The sequence below is a fragment of the Ursus arctos genome, unplaced genomic scaffold, assembly GCF_023065955.2.
Source record: "Ursus arctos isolate Adak ecotype North America unplaced genomic scaffold, UrsArc2.0 scaffold_28, whole genome shotgun sequence".
NCBI lineage: Eukaryota > Metazoa > Chordata > Mammalia > Carnivora > Ursidae > Ursus > Ursus arctos.
Window position 1 is genome coordinate 28,050,032 of NW_026622963.1, and position 17,662 is coordinate 28,067,693.

General features: G+C 52.7%; 1 protein-coding gene across 1 annotated transcript in view; it reads left to right on the top strand.

Annotated features, from left to right (window-relative positions):
• FAM174B (family with sequence similarity 174 member B) overlaps positions 1 to 10,082 on the top strand; it is a 30,862-nt gene extending 20,780 nt beyond the window's left edge. The window contains exon 3 of the mRNA XM_057303732.1: positions 8,261 to 10,082. Coding sequence (XP_057159715.1) covers positions 8,261 to 8,264 — 4 coding nt within the window. The 3' untranslated portion in view covers positions 8,265 to 10,082. The remainder of the gene's footprint in view (positions 1 to 8,260) is intronic.
• The last annotated feature ends 7,580 nt before the right edge of the window (positions 10,083 to 17,662 follow it).

Below are 17,662 nucleotides of genomic sequence, written 5' to 3' on the forward strand. Positions count from 1 at the left end.
GTACGACAACGTAATACACACATAAGAAAGTTAGTGATTGTATTGGTTTTATTGCTTAGCCACTTTATCTGTCTCACACTGAATGCACAGAAATAAAACATAATGTGAAGAAAACTATGTCCTCATTATTACTCACGGTGAAAAGGGCCTGTTGCATCCTGCAGGCCTGGGAGTATCACACGATGGGGAGCACGCGAGGGCTTACGTGGATCAGTGTGTTGATTCCAAGACGCTAAATAGAGTCTCATCCATATTTAGTGAGTGAACCAAGGGTGGAAGCCTCAGGTCTCACTGAGCAGGAAGAGACCCTCCCAGAGAAATAGAAGTACCCGTCCATCCAGATATTCTGTGTTCAGACTCGTCCTTGGGCGCACGGTGGTGGAGGGGCCCTCTCTTGAGTACGCGGATACACGAGCTATCGTGGTCTAAGACTGCTGGCTTGGTATTGTGTCTGGTATCAGGAAAAGAAGGTACATGTTGAAACCACCGTCAGATTAAGAAAATGCACAGCTCGTCTTAGTTCTTCAAACAATGGAGGACGCGCCTTTTCTAGGCTGACAGTTGGTGCTGTGTGGATGCTGGGACTTTGTTAGTGATTTGCAGATGGGCCATAAGGCAGCGGAAGCCATCATGCCGGGCATTATGTCTCTAGTACCTACTGATCTCTTCACGTCTGTCCCTTTTGACCACCTTTCCCCACGTCCCGAACCCTCAGCCCTCTGCCTCGGGTAACTACCAGTCTGACCTTTTCCTGGGAGTTGTTGTTGTTGTTGTTGTTGTTGAGATTCCACACGTGAGTAAGACCATGCAGTGTAGTCTTTCACCGTCTGGCTTATGTCACTGAGCATAGTGGCCTCAAGGTCCATCCATGTAATTGCACATGGCAGGATTTTCTTCTTTTTTTATCCTGAACAATACTCCATCATGTACGTATACCCCATTTTCTTGATCTGTTCATCTGTCGACGGACACTCTGGTTGTTTCCGCGTCCCGGCTGTTGTCAACAGTGCTGTGGTGAGGACAGCGCGACAGAGATCTCTTCAACCTGGTGATTTTGTTTCTAAAAGAAAATGATTAAATTGAACCACCTGGTAGATGTTAAGGTAACAGATTCCTCCTTGTGGTTTTTGAAAGTCTGAGTTTGCTCCCTGGTCTGTTGTAAGGGCAAGAGCAGGTAAGAAAACAGGTCTCGAAGCACGCTCCGGAACATCGTCGTTGGCACCCCTCCACACACGGCTGGTTGGTTATTTGTTTATTTGTTTGTTTGTTTATTTATTTATAAGATTTTATTTATCCATTTGAGAGAGAGAGCATGAGTAGGGAGAGGGGCAGAGACAGAGGGAGAAGCAGACTCCTTGCTGAGCAGGGAGCCTGGCAAGGGCCTCAGTCCTGGGAGTCAGGGATCTTGACCTGAGCTGAAGGCAGACGCTTAACCGACTGAGCCACCCAGGTGCCCTGCATGGTGATTTTGAATACAGGAATTACCTTAAGCCCCTCACGCATCTTGATGTCTCTCCTGCACCCACATTCTAACACATTCTGGGGGTGAAGGAGAGACATCAAGGTGCGTGAGGAACCTAAGGTCCCATGGGACTTAGGTCCCAGCACATCCGTTTGGGTTGACCTTCTGGTGCAGATCATCAGGCCCTAGTGGACCCCTGTGTCCTGCAGGTTCAATCTCCATGCCCGGGCTTCTGCTTCCAGGGCTGCTCGCTTCTCTCTGCTGGCACTTTGGGGACAGCTTCAAAGACCAGTTCCTCTGCAAGCTACTGTCACAGGATTTGTGACCATGTCTCCTAAATGACTTAAAAAATATAGTTTTCTTACTTTTTGTTTATGGTGTCTGGAATTTTGGTTGATTTTTTTAAATGCTGTTTTTTTTTTTTTTTTTAACAAATCCAGCTACCTTGCCAAACTCTCATTAATTTTAGTAGCATAAATGGGAATTTGGGGATTTTCTGTGTAGATATATCAACCTGTTCTAATAAGATCCCCCCCCGATCCTTCAACATTTTATCTCCTTTTTAAGCCTTTTTGTACTCACTCTCGGCCTCTAAGTCATTGTTAAATATAAGTGATAATAATAGACATTCTGTCTTATTCTTTTTTCAAAAGATTTATTTATTTTTTAGAGAGAGAGAAAGAGAGAAGGAGCGTGGAGTGGGGAGGCGCAGAGGGAGAGAATCTCAAGCAGACTCCCCACTGAGGGCAGAGCCTGACATGGGGCTCGATCTCATGACCCCGAGATCACAACCAGAGCTGAAACCAAGAGTCAGACGCTTACCCGACCGCGCCACCCAGGCGCCCCTCATTCTGTCTTATTCTTTACCTTAAAGGGTGTGCCTCCCATACTGAGGGTGGTGTTCGCTGTAGGATTGTAGAATTTCTTTTCTGGGAAGTTTCTCTCCATTCCTAGTTTGCTAATGTCAAATTTTATTGAAATGCTTTTTCTAGCTCTATCGATAGGATCATTGTTACCTTCAATCTGTTAAGGTGGTGAAATTGTATTCATCTACTTTTCTGAATTTTTTTCAACTTTTCTGATATTGAACCAGCTTTGCATCTGTGTGATAAAATGGGCTTGCTCATGGTTGTGTTGTCCTTTCCTACACATCACTACCTTTTAGTTTGCTGATATTTTGTTTAGGACTTTCTTGGTTCTCTGAGCGACCAAGATTGGTTTTCTTTCTCGTACTTTGTGATGTCTTTATCAGGCTTCGGTAAGAGTTTTTAGTAGTAAAACAAGTTTTCCTGATAAAATAAGCTAGGGTATGTTCCTTATTTTCCAACCCCCTGGATCCTGATGCTTTCTTAGTACAAGACTTTTTAAGAAACTACTGATGCTCGGTTCTTTGAATAGTGATAGGACTCCGTAGTCTTTATCTGTTTCTCTTTGGGTCAGTTTTGATGGGTTGTATTTCTCGGATTTTGTCCACTTCATCTAAGTTTTCAAATGTATTGTCCTAAAGTTGTTCACAGCATTCGCCTGTCTTTTAAATCTTGGTAACATGTAGACATAGTCCCCTTTCCATTCTTAACATTGCTTGTGTTTGCCTTTTCTCTTTTTCCTTGATCAGTCTTGCTGGAAGTTTGATTTTATTTGTCTACACAAAGAACCATGTTTTGGCTTCACCGATTTGCAACTTGAGTTGATTTCTACCCCCCTTCCTTTTTTTCTTTCTCTTATTAATACAGGATTTATTTGTCTTCCCTCTGTCAAACTCTGAGCCAACCACTTTCCTATTCCTGAGGTATAGGAAAAGGAACATACAGGGCCGATGAGACACGGGAGAGAGACCTATGGGAGGTGGAGACGGCTTTTTGACATGACGCAGAGGATGAGAAAGGCCAACAGCAGGCACTAGAGCCCCATGGCCTCCAGGAGGGCAAAGCCCAGAATGGCGTTGGGAAGGAGCTGTTGCTTCAGAGAGGGGTTCCTGGCATAACCAATGATGAGGCTCCCAAACACAGTCCCAATTCCAGTCCCAGAGCCAGCCACCTACCGTGGCAGCCCCAGCGCCAATGAACTTGGCTGCCGTGACGATGTCCCATGAAAGGGCGCTGGTTTGGAAACTGCAGCTGGGAATGTGTGAGGTCAGGGGGCATGGGGCTGCCCAGCTGCTGGGGCTGTCCTCTGTCAGCAGTTCTGGTGGTTTTCACACCGCTGCAGACAGTGATCCGTTCAACAGCTGAGAGGTGCTCCTGAGAAGATGGACTTTGCAGAGGCGTCCATTTTCAGGGGCTGAGGGTTGGCAGGGGAGCTGCTCTCCCTGCGGAGAAGGCAGACAGGGCCCGGGGCCCTGCCTCCCTTCCTTAAGCTTTCTTTGGGTGTGTTTCCAACGTCTTCCATTGAGCATTTAGAAAATTGAGTGTTTAGCTTTTATTTTCAGCTTTTCCTGGGGTCGGCATTTTGGCTGCCTCCCACAGGCTTTCCTTATCGCCAGGCCCTCCCCCGCCTCCCTGTTTGTTGAACTTCAAGTAGCTCCTGGTAGAATTTTGTGTTGTTCGTGGGTTCAAATGGTATCAGGATGCGAGTGAACTTGGAGCGGGGTCATGAGATGCAAGACTGCTCCAGTCCTCAGGCCCAAAGGCGACTGACCATTTGGGAAGACCGAACAACAGCGTTCTTGAGTGCAGGTGTAATGTATGCTGTGGACACGACAGACAAGAGAAAGGAAACCTAAAATTACCTGTAATCTCACTGCTTAACGATAACCACTAGAGTGTGTGTGAGTACGTCTCTGTGAATTTTCTTTTCTTTTCTTTTTTTTATAGAAGTAGGACCGTGTTACACATGCTGTGTTGCGATCGTTTTCCACCTGAACGACACATTACAACTTTATAGGTCAATAAGTTTGAAAGAACTAGAATTTTAAGACCCGTTTTATGTTCGGTTTCGTGTTTTTGAGAACTTCCTTGTCTGCACCTGATAATCTGCTCACAGGTACTTAGACATTTTCTGCTTAGACATAGCTCGGCTAAATACTGGGGTTCCCTCTGGGAAACAGACTACATTTAAGTCGATGCGGCTGAATCGGGGACCTTGGGTTATTTTACGAGTGAGCGCGAAGAGGAAGATCGTGTTCTTGGCACGAGGGAGCGAGGCAGTAACTCGGTTCATACTGTTGCACGTGCATTTCTTTGATAACGTTTTGTGACTTAGAGCCTGGACGCATCAGCCAGGCGGGAAATGGGGAGAAGGTGGCCAGGGCAAGGCGTCTGTGCAGAGCCCTCTTTTTAGGCTCGGACGCACGTGGGATGCTCTAATCTGTGAGGTAAGACCGCTGTTTAGGGCCTGATGCGGTGGGGGCTGGTCGGGGGAGGGCAACAGAGTCTGTAGAAATGAATTTCCAGCTCTGCACTTGAAAAGGCTAATTAGAGGAAAGAAATGATGGCTACACAGATTACCGAGAGCCCTGGGGTTTTGAAATGATTCCATATTTCGCAAGGCGTTGGAGTCCTGGCTGTTTGTGCTCTGAGCTTGGTTGGCCCAGCGTGCAGCTGTGGCTGATATTTCGGGTCTCTTATGCACCCCTGCTTTATTACAGGGGACTTCTGTGATCCCCTCTAGGTGTTCCCCGCAACGTGAGGCAGATGCTGCCCTTCCCGCCCTTTGCCCGTGGGTGGTGTCGGCAGCTGTGACAAGTGCAGCCCGCAGGTGGAGGCTGCTGGGAGCCTGGGAGACACACCTTTCCTCCCCACTCTGCCGCTTAGGTTTGGAAAAGATGTGGCCTGTGGGAATACAGTCATGCATTCTAGAAATGCCTGCCTCCCACCCTCTCCGGGCTAGGGCTTCCTGTGGGAATCTCCTTAGAAACCGATGAGATTTGTGACGCCGGGCGCCGTGCCTGGCATCTTGTCTTTGGAACAGAGGGCGTCGGGTGGCTGTTTGCAGCACATGGCCCTTGGAGGTGAGGCTGGAGAGCAGGAGAAAAACAGATTGACTCGCTTGTCCTAGACGGAGGCCCGGGGCTCAGAGTCCCCAGGGACACCCTGTGGCGGTGGCTGAGTGCACTCAGCGCAGGGCCTTCTGGAAGGTTGGGCTCAGAAGGCCCTTCTGCCTATCCCGTGCTTCCTCATCTTCTGGAACGAAGGTTCGGGGGTGAGGAGTGAAGCTGTTAGGAGCATCAACCTGTGGACAGCTGTGGAGGTGATGGGTGTCGTGAGCTTCTGAGGCCTGGAAGGAATCTGGGACCCGCTGGCCCCTCCCCCACCGAGGATGCCCGAGTGTCCTACCCGGACCTGAAACGGGAGCAGGGTCCTCCCTGGACCAGTCGGAATGAAGCTCTGCCCGTCCCCTTCCTTGCAGGATGCCGAGCTTGGGTGTGTAAAATGGACATGTCATGAGGCCCTTTTGTTTCCCTGAAGAGCAGTATTGGCGATCTGGGGTCAGTTCTCGGTAAGGTATCGCGCACCTTAAAACTCTCTGAGTTTCATGTCTGTGAGGGGAGGACCTATGCGAACAGGAATTGGTGTGGCAATGAAAATTTACCACTAAGTGAATGTGACTTACTCAGTTTCCTGCCTAAACACACACACACACACACACACACACACACACACACACACACAGAGTTTATAGAGCTACGTGAGAATCAGGCAAAAAGGAAAAAAAGAAACCAGCACAAATAATCCTCACTAGCGATGCTTTTGTAAAAGCTAGCCACGTTATTCAGTGGTTCCTCTCTGTGCTTGGTGTCCCGGGATGACAGCCGCAGGACTGCTGGCAGGTGATCCTCCCGTCCGTCTGTCTCACGCACACTCCCACACGGGGCCTCGCTCGCTCCCTCGGCTTCCTTGTCATTTATTCCTGACGCCCGTGTGCCCTTTACCTGAGTTGTCCTTCGCCACTGCACGGAGAGGTCAGCTGCCGGGGCGCCGGACAGGTGCAGAGACAGGTGCTCCTGTGGGGAGGGATATTTCTGCTGACAGAGCATGGGACGTGGACAGGTTGGGACACGTCCCTCTCCTTCTCTGCGACGGTTACGACCCAAAGTCGTTGGACAGGACACTTGGATGTTTGAAAGGAGTAAATTCGCATGGAGCATGGCACCTAAAACTCCCTTCACTTCTCACGGAACTTCCACGGGGGAGCGGGGGGCGGGCTCAGCATGGAGACTCTTCGGGGTTTATCTTAATGATGAAGCAGGAGTGTCATTAGCAGTTGGGCTCTTCTGGGGGAGACAGAGAGGCTGAGAGAGGGGGAGGGGGCATGTGGGTGCTGGAAGAAAGCCACCCCCAGGACAGGGCTGTGGTGATTTGTCTGTTTCGTCCTCCTGTCTGTCAAGGAGGGTACCCTGGTGTCCAATAGGAGGATGCCCCTATCTATTTGGGTTTTTTTCTTGGAAGTTTTTATTTGGAGATCATTTCAAACTTAAAAAAAGGTGCAAAAGCAAAAATAGTATGCTCTTTACCCAGATTTTCCTGGTTTAACATTCTGCCTCATTTGCCTAATGATGGCTCTGTGTGTGTGCATACGGATTGGTTTTTTGCTTTTTTTTCCTGAACTATTTGAGGGTAACTTACATATATCATGTCCCTTTCCAGCAAATACTCAAGTGTGTATTTCCTAAAAATAGGATGTCTGTGTCTTTTAGAAGGTAGTTACCTGATAATGATAATATTTATATTTGGGGTCATGTGACATTTTGAAAAGAAGTTCATTATTTTATAACTTCTGTTAAATCCCCAGTGTTGTTACATGTGTGATTTTTTTTTTTAAGATTTTATTTATTTATTTGACAGAGAGATAGCCAGCAAGAGAGGGAACGCAAGCAGGGGGAGTGGGAGAGGAAGAAGCAGGCTCCCAGCAGAGGAGCCTGATGTGGGGCTTGATCCCATAACGCCAGGATCACGCCCTGAGCCGAAGGCAGACGCTTAACCGCTGTGCCACCCAGGCACCCCTACATGTGTGATATTTTGATGCCCATGATCAAACATGAACAGAAGACGGTGATGGCTCTGACCTCGCAGATTTTCCTTCCTTTCCCGAGTCTCTTTGGATGGTGTCTTTCTTTAACTCACTGCACAAATGTTCCTTGCACCCCCTACATTGCCTGGTACCGTGTGCTTCGTGCTGGGGGTTTAAAAATGAGTGAGCTCAGACAAGGGTCTTGCCCTGCAAGGAGCTCCCAGCCTAAGCAAGAGCCAGATGTGAATCAGGTAATGACATAAACCACGGATTCACAAACTCTGGCCCCTGGGTCAGATCTGGCCATTGGCCTGGTTTTGTATGGCTCTGAGCCAAGAATGATTTTTACATATTTAATAGTTCAAAAAGAATTAAGAGAAAACTAACATTCCATGACACGGAACAATTGTTTGCAAATCAGATTTCAGTGTCCACAAATAAAGTTTTATTGGAACACTGCCACGCTCAAGCATTTTCATACTGTCTGTGGCTGCTATTGCTCCACAGGGACAGAGGTGAGTAGTCGTCATAGAGAATGTAGGACCCACAAATTGAAAAATATTTACTCTCCGGACTTTTACAGAAACATTTTGCCGACCCTGGTGTAAACACTGGTAGAAGTGCTAGGAAGGAGGGGTGTAAGGACGAAAGAAGCTGTGTACTAGGGAGTCTGCATGGAGAGCTAGAGTCCTGAGCTGGGACCTGAAGGGAAGGAAGGAGTTGCCTTCCAGACAGCATGTTCAAAGGTCCTGTGGTTGGCGAGTGTGGCCTGCAGGATGGAGACTGTTAGGGTCAGAATGGATGCAGGGTTCTGCTGAGGGCACTGACTGGTTCTTCCTTTTCTTTCAGGTAAAATCTATTTCCAGCATGTTGGCATCCTGTGGAACACGGGTCAGCTGCAGTCTGCGGTGTGAAGGATCTGGAAGTTCTCTCGTCTGAGGTGTTGAAACCAAAACAAACGTTGATGAATCTCTGGCACAACGTTGCGTGTGTCGAACGTCAGCCCGGAGTGCCACTGCAGGAGAGTCCCCTCGACCGCACTCTGGATGCCCCTTTAAAATGTCACCCTTCCTCAAGAGGGCTTTTTGCCTTGCTAAGGGACAGGGGTGGAAACATTCTGACTTAAAAAAAATTAATAATTTTAAGGTAACTGTTGACAAAAGTAAAGAGTAAAGATCAGAAGTTAACAGGAACCTAAAAAACACAAAAAGCCTGAAGAATATTCAGCTTATAATTTCTGGCGTTCTGCTCTCCCGGATCTACGACATTCTAGACGTCTGAGCTTTGGTGATCTTTCGGGCTTGGCCAAATTCTGGCCTGCTTTTGGTTGGCTGTGTGAAAGTTCAAAGTTGAAATGTTGAGAGCTGGCCAGCCCTAGCAGAAGTATAACTGGTATTTCTGGCTCCTTTTCTTTCCTTTTTTTTTTTTAAAAAAGGGCCCAGCAGAATCAGACATAGCTAGTTCACAAAGAATTTTGAATATCAGGGAAAAACCTACACGTATGCGTGTATACAGGTGCATACGACTGTGTGTGTACACGTAGAATCATTTCTCCTTTTCTGGGGGAAGAGGCAGGGCAAGGCAGCCTTTGGTTAGGAACATCCTCGGTGTGTTTCTCTGCCCTGTTCTACACTGTTGCTCTTGGAAATGTAATTTAAAAAAAAAAATCACTCTGGTGATTCAGATGGTTGGGGATGGGCTTGGCTGGGAAAGGCGCAGTGTCGGGGACTGGGTTCGAGGTTGGGTCTAGGCCAGGCTGGACCCAGGAGGTTACCGCAGCAAGGCCCCTCCCACAGGTGTGGGTTGGAGGGGGGTGGCCTTGTTTCAGAGCTTGTGTGCCCACACGTCTGCCAGCTTCCAGAAGCAGGGCTGACTTCTCAGGGTTGATGGAGAGAGACCTCGCATTTTGCTGTTTCCGGGGGTTGAGATTATCTGCTACAACCAAGCCGCTTCTGCTAAAGCTCGGTTAGCAGTGCCTTTGGGGCCCTGGGACTCTGTTCTTTCTGGAGGGGGGGTTGCTTTTCTTTGTCTTCTTCTTTTTCTTTTAATCCCCTTTTCTGGCATTCTGCAAGGTTTGTGCGCTTGCCTGTGGATGCCTGCACCGTTGGCTGTGGATGAAAGCTCTGTAGCCTTTTCTGACTCACCTGTTCTCAGATCTTTCAGTGTCCTGAGAAGGGCAGTCAGTGCTGCGAGGTCCGCGGGGTCCCCGGGGTTCCGAGGCCCCGGCTGTTGGGAAGGCATGCTGGCCTCTGCAGGAAAGGGGGTTCCCCGGGGAGACGGCTCTGAGAGGAGCGCAGTGCAGAGCTCACCTGTACGAGCCGCTGTCCCTCTGCTCCGTCTCAGGGGTTGGTTCACTTTTCCTTCTGCTCTCCGCCGCCCTGTTTGCCCGAGGGGCGGGCCTGCTTACCTCTCCCCTCCACCGGGTACTCACGGGCCAGAGTGGTGACTCAGTGGGACCGGCCGCCTAGCAGCTGGGCGCTGTCCTCCGGGCCTTGGAACTGGAATCCTGAGCGGGACAGCTGGATGCTTCCGCCGTGCACATCAACACTGGGGCCACCTGCCAGCTGCTTTCCTCCGCTGGGCCTGGCAGACGCGGCCGCCGCCAGGAGCGACCTTCCAGATCCCAGAGCTTCAGCACCGCGGGCTCTCCAATAAAAGCCATTTGGCGTGACCCACGTGTGCCTCGGTTTGGATGCGTTCTGGGGAGGCACCCGCGAGGCCTCGCCTTTCGGTGGTCAGGGATGCGGGCACACGGCTGGGAGGAGGGCGGGGGGGGGGGGCCGGGGAAGGCGCTTGGCCCTGGTGGTTTAGAGGACAGTCTGGGAATGCGGTGGGGCTGGCGGAGCGGAGGGCGTGGGATGGATGTGTCCCTACACGTGTGTGCGCGCACCTGATCCTTTCCTGGAGGCTGCCGCTGTGGCTGGGAAGTCCTGAGCCGCCTTCGTCTTTGGAGAATCTTGGGGTACCTCCAGGAAGAGAGAACCAGTTGTGTCAAAGAGTGCTGGCTGCTTATTGCCTCCTACCTCCCTGGCCTGGCTTCAGCTCGCGAGGAGCCGGACTCCGCCCGGGCTGGGTGGGACAGGAAGGGACGGTCCTTTGCTTCCATCCTAACGTGCTGTCCGCTGTCCGTGGAGATTATGGAGGAGCTGGGGGCCGTCCTCTACCTTCCTCTTCCCAGAGAAGCAGCTCCTGCTCGCTTCCCTCGCAGCTGGCATCGTCAGGGTGGCTCTTTCTCCCAGCAGGGCTGGTGGGGGGTGCGTGGGGAAGCAAGCCCCCATGGGAAGGTCTTGTCAGGTGGGGTCTCCTGTGGGGCAGGGTCCTTCAGACACCCAGGGAGGGGCCAGCCTGGTGCGGGAGACGAAGCATGTTCCAGAGTCAATGGGGGTCCCCAGGGGTTGGCCCATACTGCACCTTGCCTTTTATTTGGGGGGATTCCGTTGGGGTCAACCCCCACCATGCCCCCTGTGACACAAAGAAAACCTGTCTCTCCTGGGGTAGGACCATGTAGGACCTCAGAGAACCCGAAGGGCAAGGCGGGTCATAGTATCCAACCCTTCCCTTGGCAGCCTTTTCGGCAGATTAGACAGTTGCCCTTTCCTGAAGAGGGAAGAGAAGGGAGGAGAGGGGAGAGGAGGGGAGGAGAGGAGAGAAGGGAAGAGGGGAGTGAAGGGGAGGGGAGGAGAGAAGAAGGAAGGGGAGAGGAGGAGAGAAGAAGGGAGGGGAGGGGAGGAGGGAAGAAGGGAGGGGAGGGGAGGAAAGAAGAAGGGAGGGGAGGGGAGGAGAGAAGAAGGGAGGGGAAGGGAATGAAGGGGAGGAGAGGGGAGAAGAGGGGAAAGAAGAGGTGGGGGATTGGGAGGGGAGAAGGGGAGGGAAGAGGACCCAGCACAGGAGACAGTGGTAGTACAGGGCTCTGTGAGGACTCCACGCTGCCTCCCTTCACCCCCCCCCCCCCGCCCCCTGCACACCTCTTCCCAGAGCAGAGTCATGAACCTGCAGGACCCGATATTGCTTACATTTCTCACCGTTAATGGTCTCCTGAGTCTTCCGAGGGTATGGGCCTTAGGCCTTGTCTTCAGCAATTAAGTGATTTCATGCTTTGAGGGTGAGGTGCAAGCGGGCTTCAGGGTCTGGGAGCTTGACTGCTGCAACCCGCCAGTGTAGAGAGAGGGTCTGCCCCAGCAAGCCCCCCAGATGGCCCCTGCAGAGACGGGGGGCGGGGGGCGGGCAGGGCTGACCTTGGGCCTGGCAGTGCTGGTGTCTTAAAACATTCTTGTGGTTTTTATTTATGAATGGGCCCCAGAACACGTGAACTCAAGCGCACACCTCACACAAGCTTGTGAAAACGGTTTATTCTGCATTATTATTTTTAACATTATTATTATTTTTTGAAGGTGGGGAGGGGCAGAAGGAGAGAGAGAATCTTAATCCCAGTGCAGAACCCGACCCAGGTCTTGATCTCACGACCCTGGGATCATGACCTGAGCTGAAATCAAGATGCTTGATTGGCGGAGCCCCCCAGGCGCCCCTATTTGGCATTGTTTTTGGGAACCAGACAGACTCCAGTGTTCCCGAGGTGGTCGTGAGCCGCACCCTAGATCTTTGGTCCCCTGAGTACCTGGGCGTGCTCAGAATGTGCTGAGCTGTGAGATTGCGTGCGCGGTTGGTTGGCTTATCAGCAAGCTCGGTTCTCCCAGGGATGGGTTTTCTATGAGCTAAGCAGACATGGTGGGAACACAGAGCGTTCTAGCGTGTTGGCGAAGCTGGGGGCCTGGATCGTCTACCCGCTGACCTGAAGCAGGAGCTGCGGGCAGGTAGGGGTGTGGTGACTTGGCCTGTGCATCTTCGGGAAAACCAGCCAGGCTGCCGAGTCCCCGGGGGAAGGAGAATCGGGAGGCGGCCACACCCACGTGGGATTCCTGGCCTGGCTGCCGACAAGCTGTGTGAGCCTGGCCTCACTCCTCCCAATGGCCGTGTGGGAGCAAGCCGACTTCGATTACTGTGGTCATTGAAAGGAATGATCCAGCGAAGTGCATGCTGCATGGGCCTGGCACAGAGTCACTCGGGAAATTGTCACCGATGCCACACACACCTCCTCCCCCCCCCCATCACGGGGAAGGTTTGAGTCCCTCCTGTGGGCCAGATGTGTTTGCATCCAGTCTCTTGTTCAGCTCCTTGGGAGAGTCCTTTCTGGAGGCGTCAGTCCCGGAGCCGACTCGGGGTTCTGCTGTCATTTCCACGGGTCCTGAGCTGTTCCCGTCCAGAGCCGCACCTCCTCCCGGACTCCCCACAAGAAAACACATCTCAGGTGGGCCCTGCACTCTCGCAGCCTGGAGTCCAGCCAACCACGTGGGGAGGCTGGGGATGGTCTTTGTTTTCTCCCTGGAGGCTCGGTTTTGTCGGTTTTACCGCTGTGCAGGGTCAGCTGCTTAAAAGGGACAGGTCTTGGGCCTCGAGTCTCCCGCCCTCTCCAGCACTTTCCCCCGAAGGAAGGAGGCAGCGGGTGTCTCTCCAGAGACCGTAGCAGCCTACTCGCAGGATGGCACAAGACATCTGAGCTAGGACACTGAAGGTCATGTGTCCCGCCTGGCACCCCACCCTCTAGAGGGCGCCATTTTGGCTGTGGCCTCCTCACAGGACCCATGCCCTTCCCTCTGCCAGGATCTCATGCTAGAATTGTCTGCCTTAGTGTCCCTGGCTTCCCGGACATCCTCCCTAGGGCCACTTGTGTGCCTGCACCTTGGCTGAAGAGTGGCCAGGTATGCCTGGGACGGGGGTGTGCAGGCTGGGGTGGCCACGGGCAGGTGCGGGGCCCCTCGCAGTGCAGACCGGGCAGCGGTGGCAGGAGCCAGGGAACAGGCTGCCGCCGGGGGCCTTGGCTGGAATCCTGACCTGGGCGCTGCGAACAGTGGCGGTGACTCGGCTCAATCCCCAGGACCCGATTTGGGCTGTACGTCGGGGAAAAGAGTGTGCTTGGCTTCGGTTCTAGGTCCAATCTCCTCAGCATCGTTGTACAACTTCAGAACCAAGGGCGGGGAGACTATCAGACACACACACGCGATGACAAGCCCGCCCTGGGTAACTGTGGGGTGAGGACGGACCATTTGCCAGACTGGAGTCTGGCTCACGGGGATCTTCCACGTCTCCTCTTTTTTTTTTTTTTTTTCGTTTTTCTCCCAATCAAAAGAGCAGTAGGGACGTGCTTTGAGATTGCGTTGTTTTTCTTTGTAATGACTCACATTACACGATGTGAAACCATTATCGATTCAACTGCCCTTGACGTCACCCTGCGTTTTCCAATGTTCTCGCTCTCCCTCCTGATTCCCTCGAGGTCTTGGAGAGCGTTAGTGTACTTTTCTCTCCTTTTACTTGGAGTCACAATCCGTGGAATAATTGCTTAGAATTGTTCTGGAGTAGAAAGCAAAGAACAACAGAGTTGTCTAAGCACCACATAAAGTAACGAAGGAAATGGGATCGTCTCCTTTTCCTTGGAAAACTACCCCCGGGGGCAGAATCGGTGTCCCTCTGTCCACGTTCACCCCTCGCTTGCAGAGAGCCTGCGAGGTGAGGCCAGCCTCCCCAGGGACGCTCTGCGCCTGGCTTGGACCCTTTGGCTGAGGGAATTCTCAGTGTGTGTGTGTGTGTGTGTGTGTGTGTGTGTGTGAGAGAGAGAGAATCGAATGAGAGAAGGTGCCCATGGTGGGTGCCTGATAAATGGGATGTCATCGTATTACACATTCCACAGGTGTTCAGGGAGTCACAAGGCACGACGCAGGGTCTGCTGGGCCACGGAGCTCAAGGGGACAGGCATACTTCTGTCTGTAAGGCTGGTACAGTGGAAGCAAGAGGGGGTTTGCACGCGGAGCCCCATCAGGGCCAGCCTCTGCTTTACTGAGACATCTGCCACAGCAGAGCACGAGCTAGGACTTGTGCTTTGAGGAGCTTCCAGACGCCATCTTATGAGCTCAGGCTCTGACACCAGACTCGAGGCCTGGTTCTAGTATTTACCATGCGTGGGACCTTGGGCATGGCTCTTACCTGCCTGTGAGCCCCTCTGCTCCCCTACAGAAGGGGCATAATGATGGCACCTGCCTCATCCGGGCATTGCGGACTGGGCGTGCTCTTGTCCCCACCAGGCCCATGGCTCTCACGTGTCGGTGTAGATGGCTCCCCTCTCAAGGAGCTTCTGCTATCATTTCTGCTCTCCAAGCTACGAAACCAGGTTATGGTGATGGGCTTGCCCCGGTCCGAAGCCCTGGGTGCTGTGCTCAGTGCTGCATCACTGCCCGGTGCTGGGTCTTGGTCCAAGCTCGGGGCCGGGGCCTGACAGGGCCCGGCTGCCTGGAAGCCCTGCTGAGAGCCACATGGCGTCAGAGGCACAGAGAGTGCGCGGTCCCCGGAGGGCTCTCCGGAGGCTGCTCCCTTTCCCCGGGGCAAGGCGTTGGCGGCAACAGGTGCTTGGTGCTTGGGAGAGTGGGGTCCCCAGAGGTAGCCCCTGGGCAGAGAGGAGAAGGGAGGGCGGGGTGGGGACAGGAGGCTGCAGAAGGGCCTTTCTTTGCCTGGATAATCCAGTCCTCCTGTGGGATGCCAAGAGTTGTGTCCTAAAAGCAGGATGAGTTCAGCATTGGGGAGGCCGAGTCAGGTTGGAAGGAAGGTCAGACCTGGGAACGGTGTCTTTCTCCTTTGTGTCTCCCTCTTCCCATCCTTGCTGTGGGCCTTCCAGAGGGGCCCACCTCAGGGTGAAGCAGGCCCACTGTCCCAAGTGATCCCACACCCCCAGCCTTCCTGCCTGTTCCTTACACGTGGCGGTCTTGCCCAGATTTGTTGGGCGCCCTGATTCGAACTACTCAGTTCCATTTCTTTTAGGAGCATTTGGGAACTTGTGAGATCCTGTGTCCCTACTATTGGCTCTGGAAGATGTGCCCGCCATACAGACATCACCTAGTTCAGTGTCTTCTAGATTCATCTAAAATAGGACTTGGCAATTAAGAGAAAACATTTCAGACCGATTTAAATAGAATTTTGATAAAAAGTGGATAGATTATAAAAGTGATTTTTTTAATTGGTGCAATTTTGGAAGACTGATAACTATAAAGAAGATAAAATAAGTTACCCAGAGAATAATAACCCTCAACATTTCAGTGTGTTTCCCTCTGAACTCATCCCTTCCTCCTCCCACCGCTTTCTTCCCTTCCCCTCCCCCCTCCCTTATTTCCCCATCCCTCAACCCTCCCCCTTCCTTTCCTTCCCCCTTCCTCTTCCCTTCCCCTTCCCTCCCTTCCTTCCCTCCCTCTTTCCTTCCTTCTAGCCATCCATCACTTATCCACTCATTATTAGCAGACATTTATTGAATGCCCACTTATGCCAGACTCCGTGTTAGTTGAGAGGTTCGAGAAGTTGAGTCTGGGGAAAGACCAGACACAGGACCTTCACGGATGACAGAGAAGAAAGGGCCGTGACAGGCACTGGGTTTGGGGGGGGGGGGGGGACAGAAGCCCTGACCAGGAAGGGACCAGCTCTGCTTGGTTGATGAGTGGTTTCTGGACTTCTCTGTGGGTGACTTTCACAGTCTTCTCCACAAAATTGGGTCACATAGCTGATTTTTTCGCTTAATATTATAAGCGTGTCCGCCGTTACTATTACGAGCGTTTCTGGCGTCCATAAATATTTAAAACAATTCTTTACATGAGGGCCTTAGAATTGTATGTTGTAGGATTGCCACTGAGTGAGCTGGTCTCTAACCTATATTGGCAGAAGCTACGGAGGCCAGAGGTCGCATGGCCAAGTACAAGGAGCAAGGCCTCTGGGGTCTGACCTGGCCCCCGAGGAGAGCTCAGATAATGGTTAGTTTCCTTTCCAGCTCCTCTTTCCTCCCCTTTGTGCCCCTTTCACTATTGCAGTGTGGAGCCTAGAGGGTGAAGCCTGTGTGAGCACGGAGCCGGGCCCACCACGGTCTGTCCTTACCTCCGCGTGACCAGGGAACTCCTGCTCGCGGCTAGTCACCTCTGGTTTGTTTGCAATCCTGACCCTCTGCTGTCCTTCCCCTGGCAGACAGCTGCGCTGTGACCCTCTGTGCAGTACAGACCGAGCCTGTAAAGGGCCACTGCTGCCCAGCAGGGGCTCCGTGGGCAGAGTGAGCTGAATCTCCACACCCGTCCGAGCCCGGTCAGCTCTGTCCGCTCCCCATGGGGATGGCCCCACGGAGAGTCGCCAGCTGTTCTGATGTGCAGACGGGGTTCAGAACCACCGAGGCCTCTGGCCCTGAAACAGCATCGTGTGATGTTTGGACTCAATCTTATTTGTTCTCCTGTTGTCCCTGCACCACGGACTTGGGACACCAGCTCTGTGATACGCTAAGCTCTGCATCCAAGTTTTACGTTTAAAGCTCTTGCATCTCGGCTCTGTGGTGTTAACAGTTATCCATGGGACTGGGTCCTAGGGCCTCCAAAGGCCCAACCCGAAGTCTACACCGGAGGACTGAGCACTGCCCTGCAGGACGACACGGGGGGATTTGTCGCGTGGGTATTCAGGCTGGAGGGACGCTGGGGGGGGGGGGGTCACGGAGTCCCGTGTCCTTGTGCTACACTTCAGGAAACAGGGGCTCACAGAATTTATGGGAATTCCAACTGTTTCCTCTGCAGGAGGGTAAGGTCCCTCTGCGGCCAGACCACCTGCACCCAGAGCCTGAAGCAAGACTCGGCAGGTGGCCGCCGGCCTCCTCTTCCTCCAGGTCTTCCTTCTACACCTGTGCCTCATGGTTTTCCCACCCCGTGCAGGGGAGGGTGCCTACAGGGCAGTCGGTGGGGTGGGCACAGTCCAGACTGGGAAGGGTGTGTCCACTGCAATTGGTGCAGAGAATGGATTTGGACCCATCTATAAAAAACCCCAGATTCACAACGTGGTTCTCCCAAAGGAAAGTACTGTAGGGTGTTTCCTCAAAGCGGCTCAGCGGCCAAGGGACCCAGGAGTCTGAAAGCCTGGAACTTTACCCTGAGGGGACCAGGAAGCACTGTGGAGAGTACTGTGCCCCCCTCACTGGCTGCGGCCAACGCTGGCGTCGGCTGCTGGGGCTCGGCTGCCCGTGTCACCGTCTGGAGGCCCCGCCAGCACGTGCCCGGGCTGGGGGGATAAGGTGCTAGGGTGGCGTGTTCGGTGGGCGGGGGTGGGGGTGCCAGAGCCCCCAGAGCCGGGAGATGGCAGCCAGGCCCTGGACTGCCAACAGCCAGCCTAGCAGGCCCCACAAGAGGCCCACTT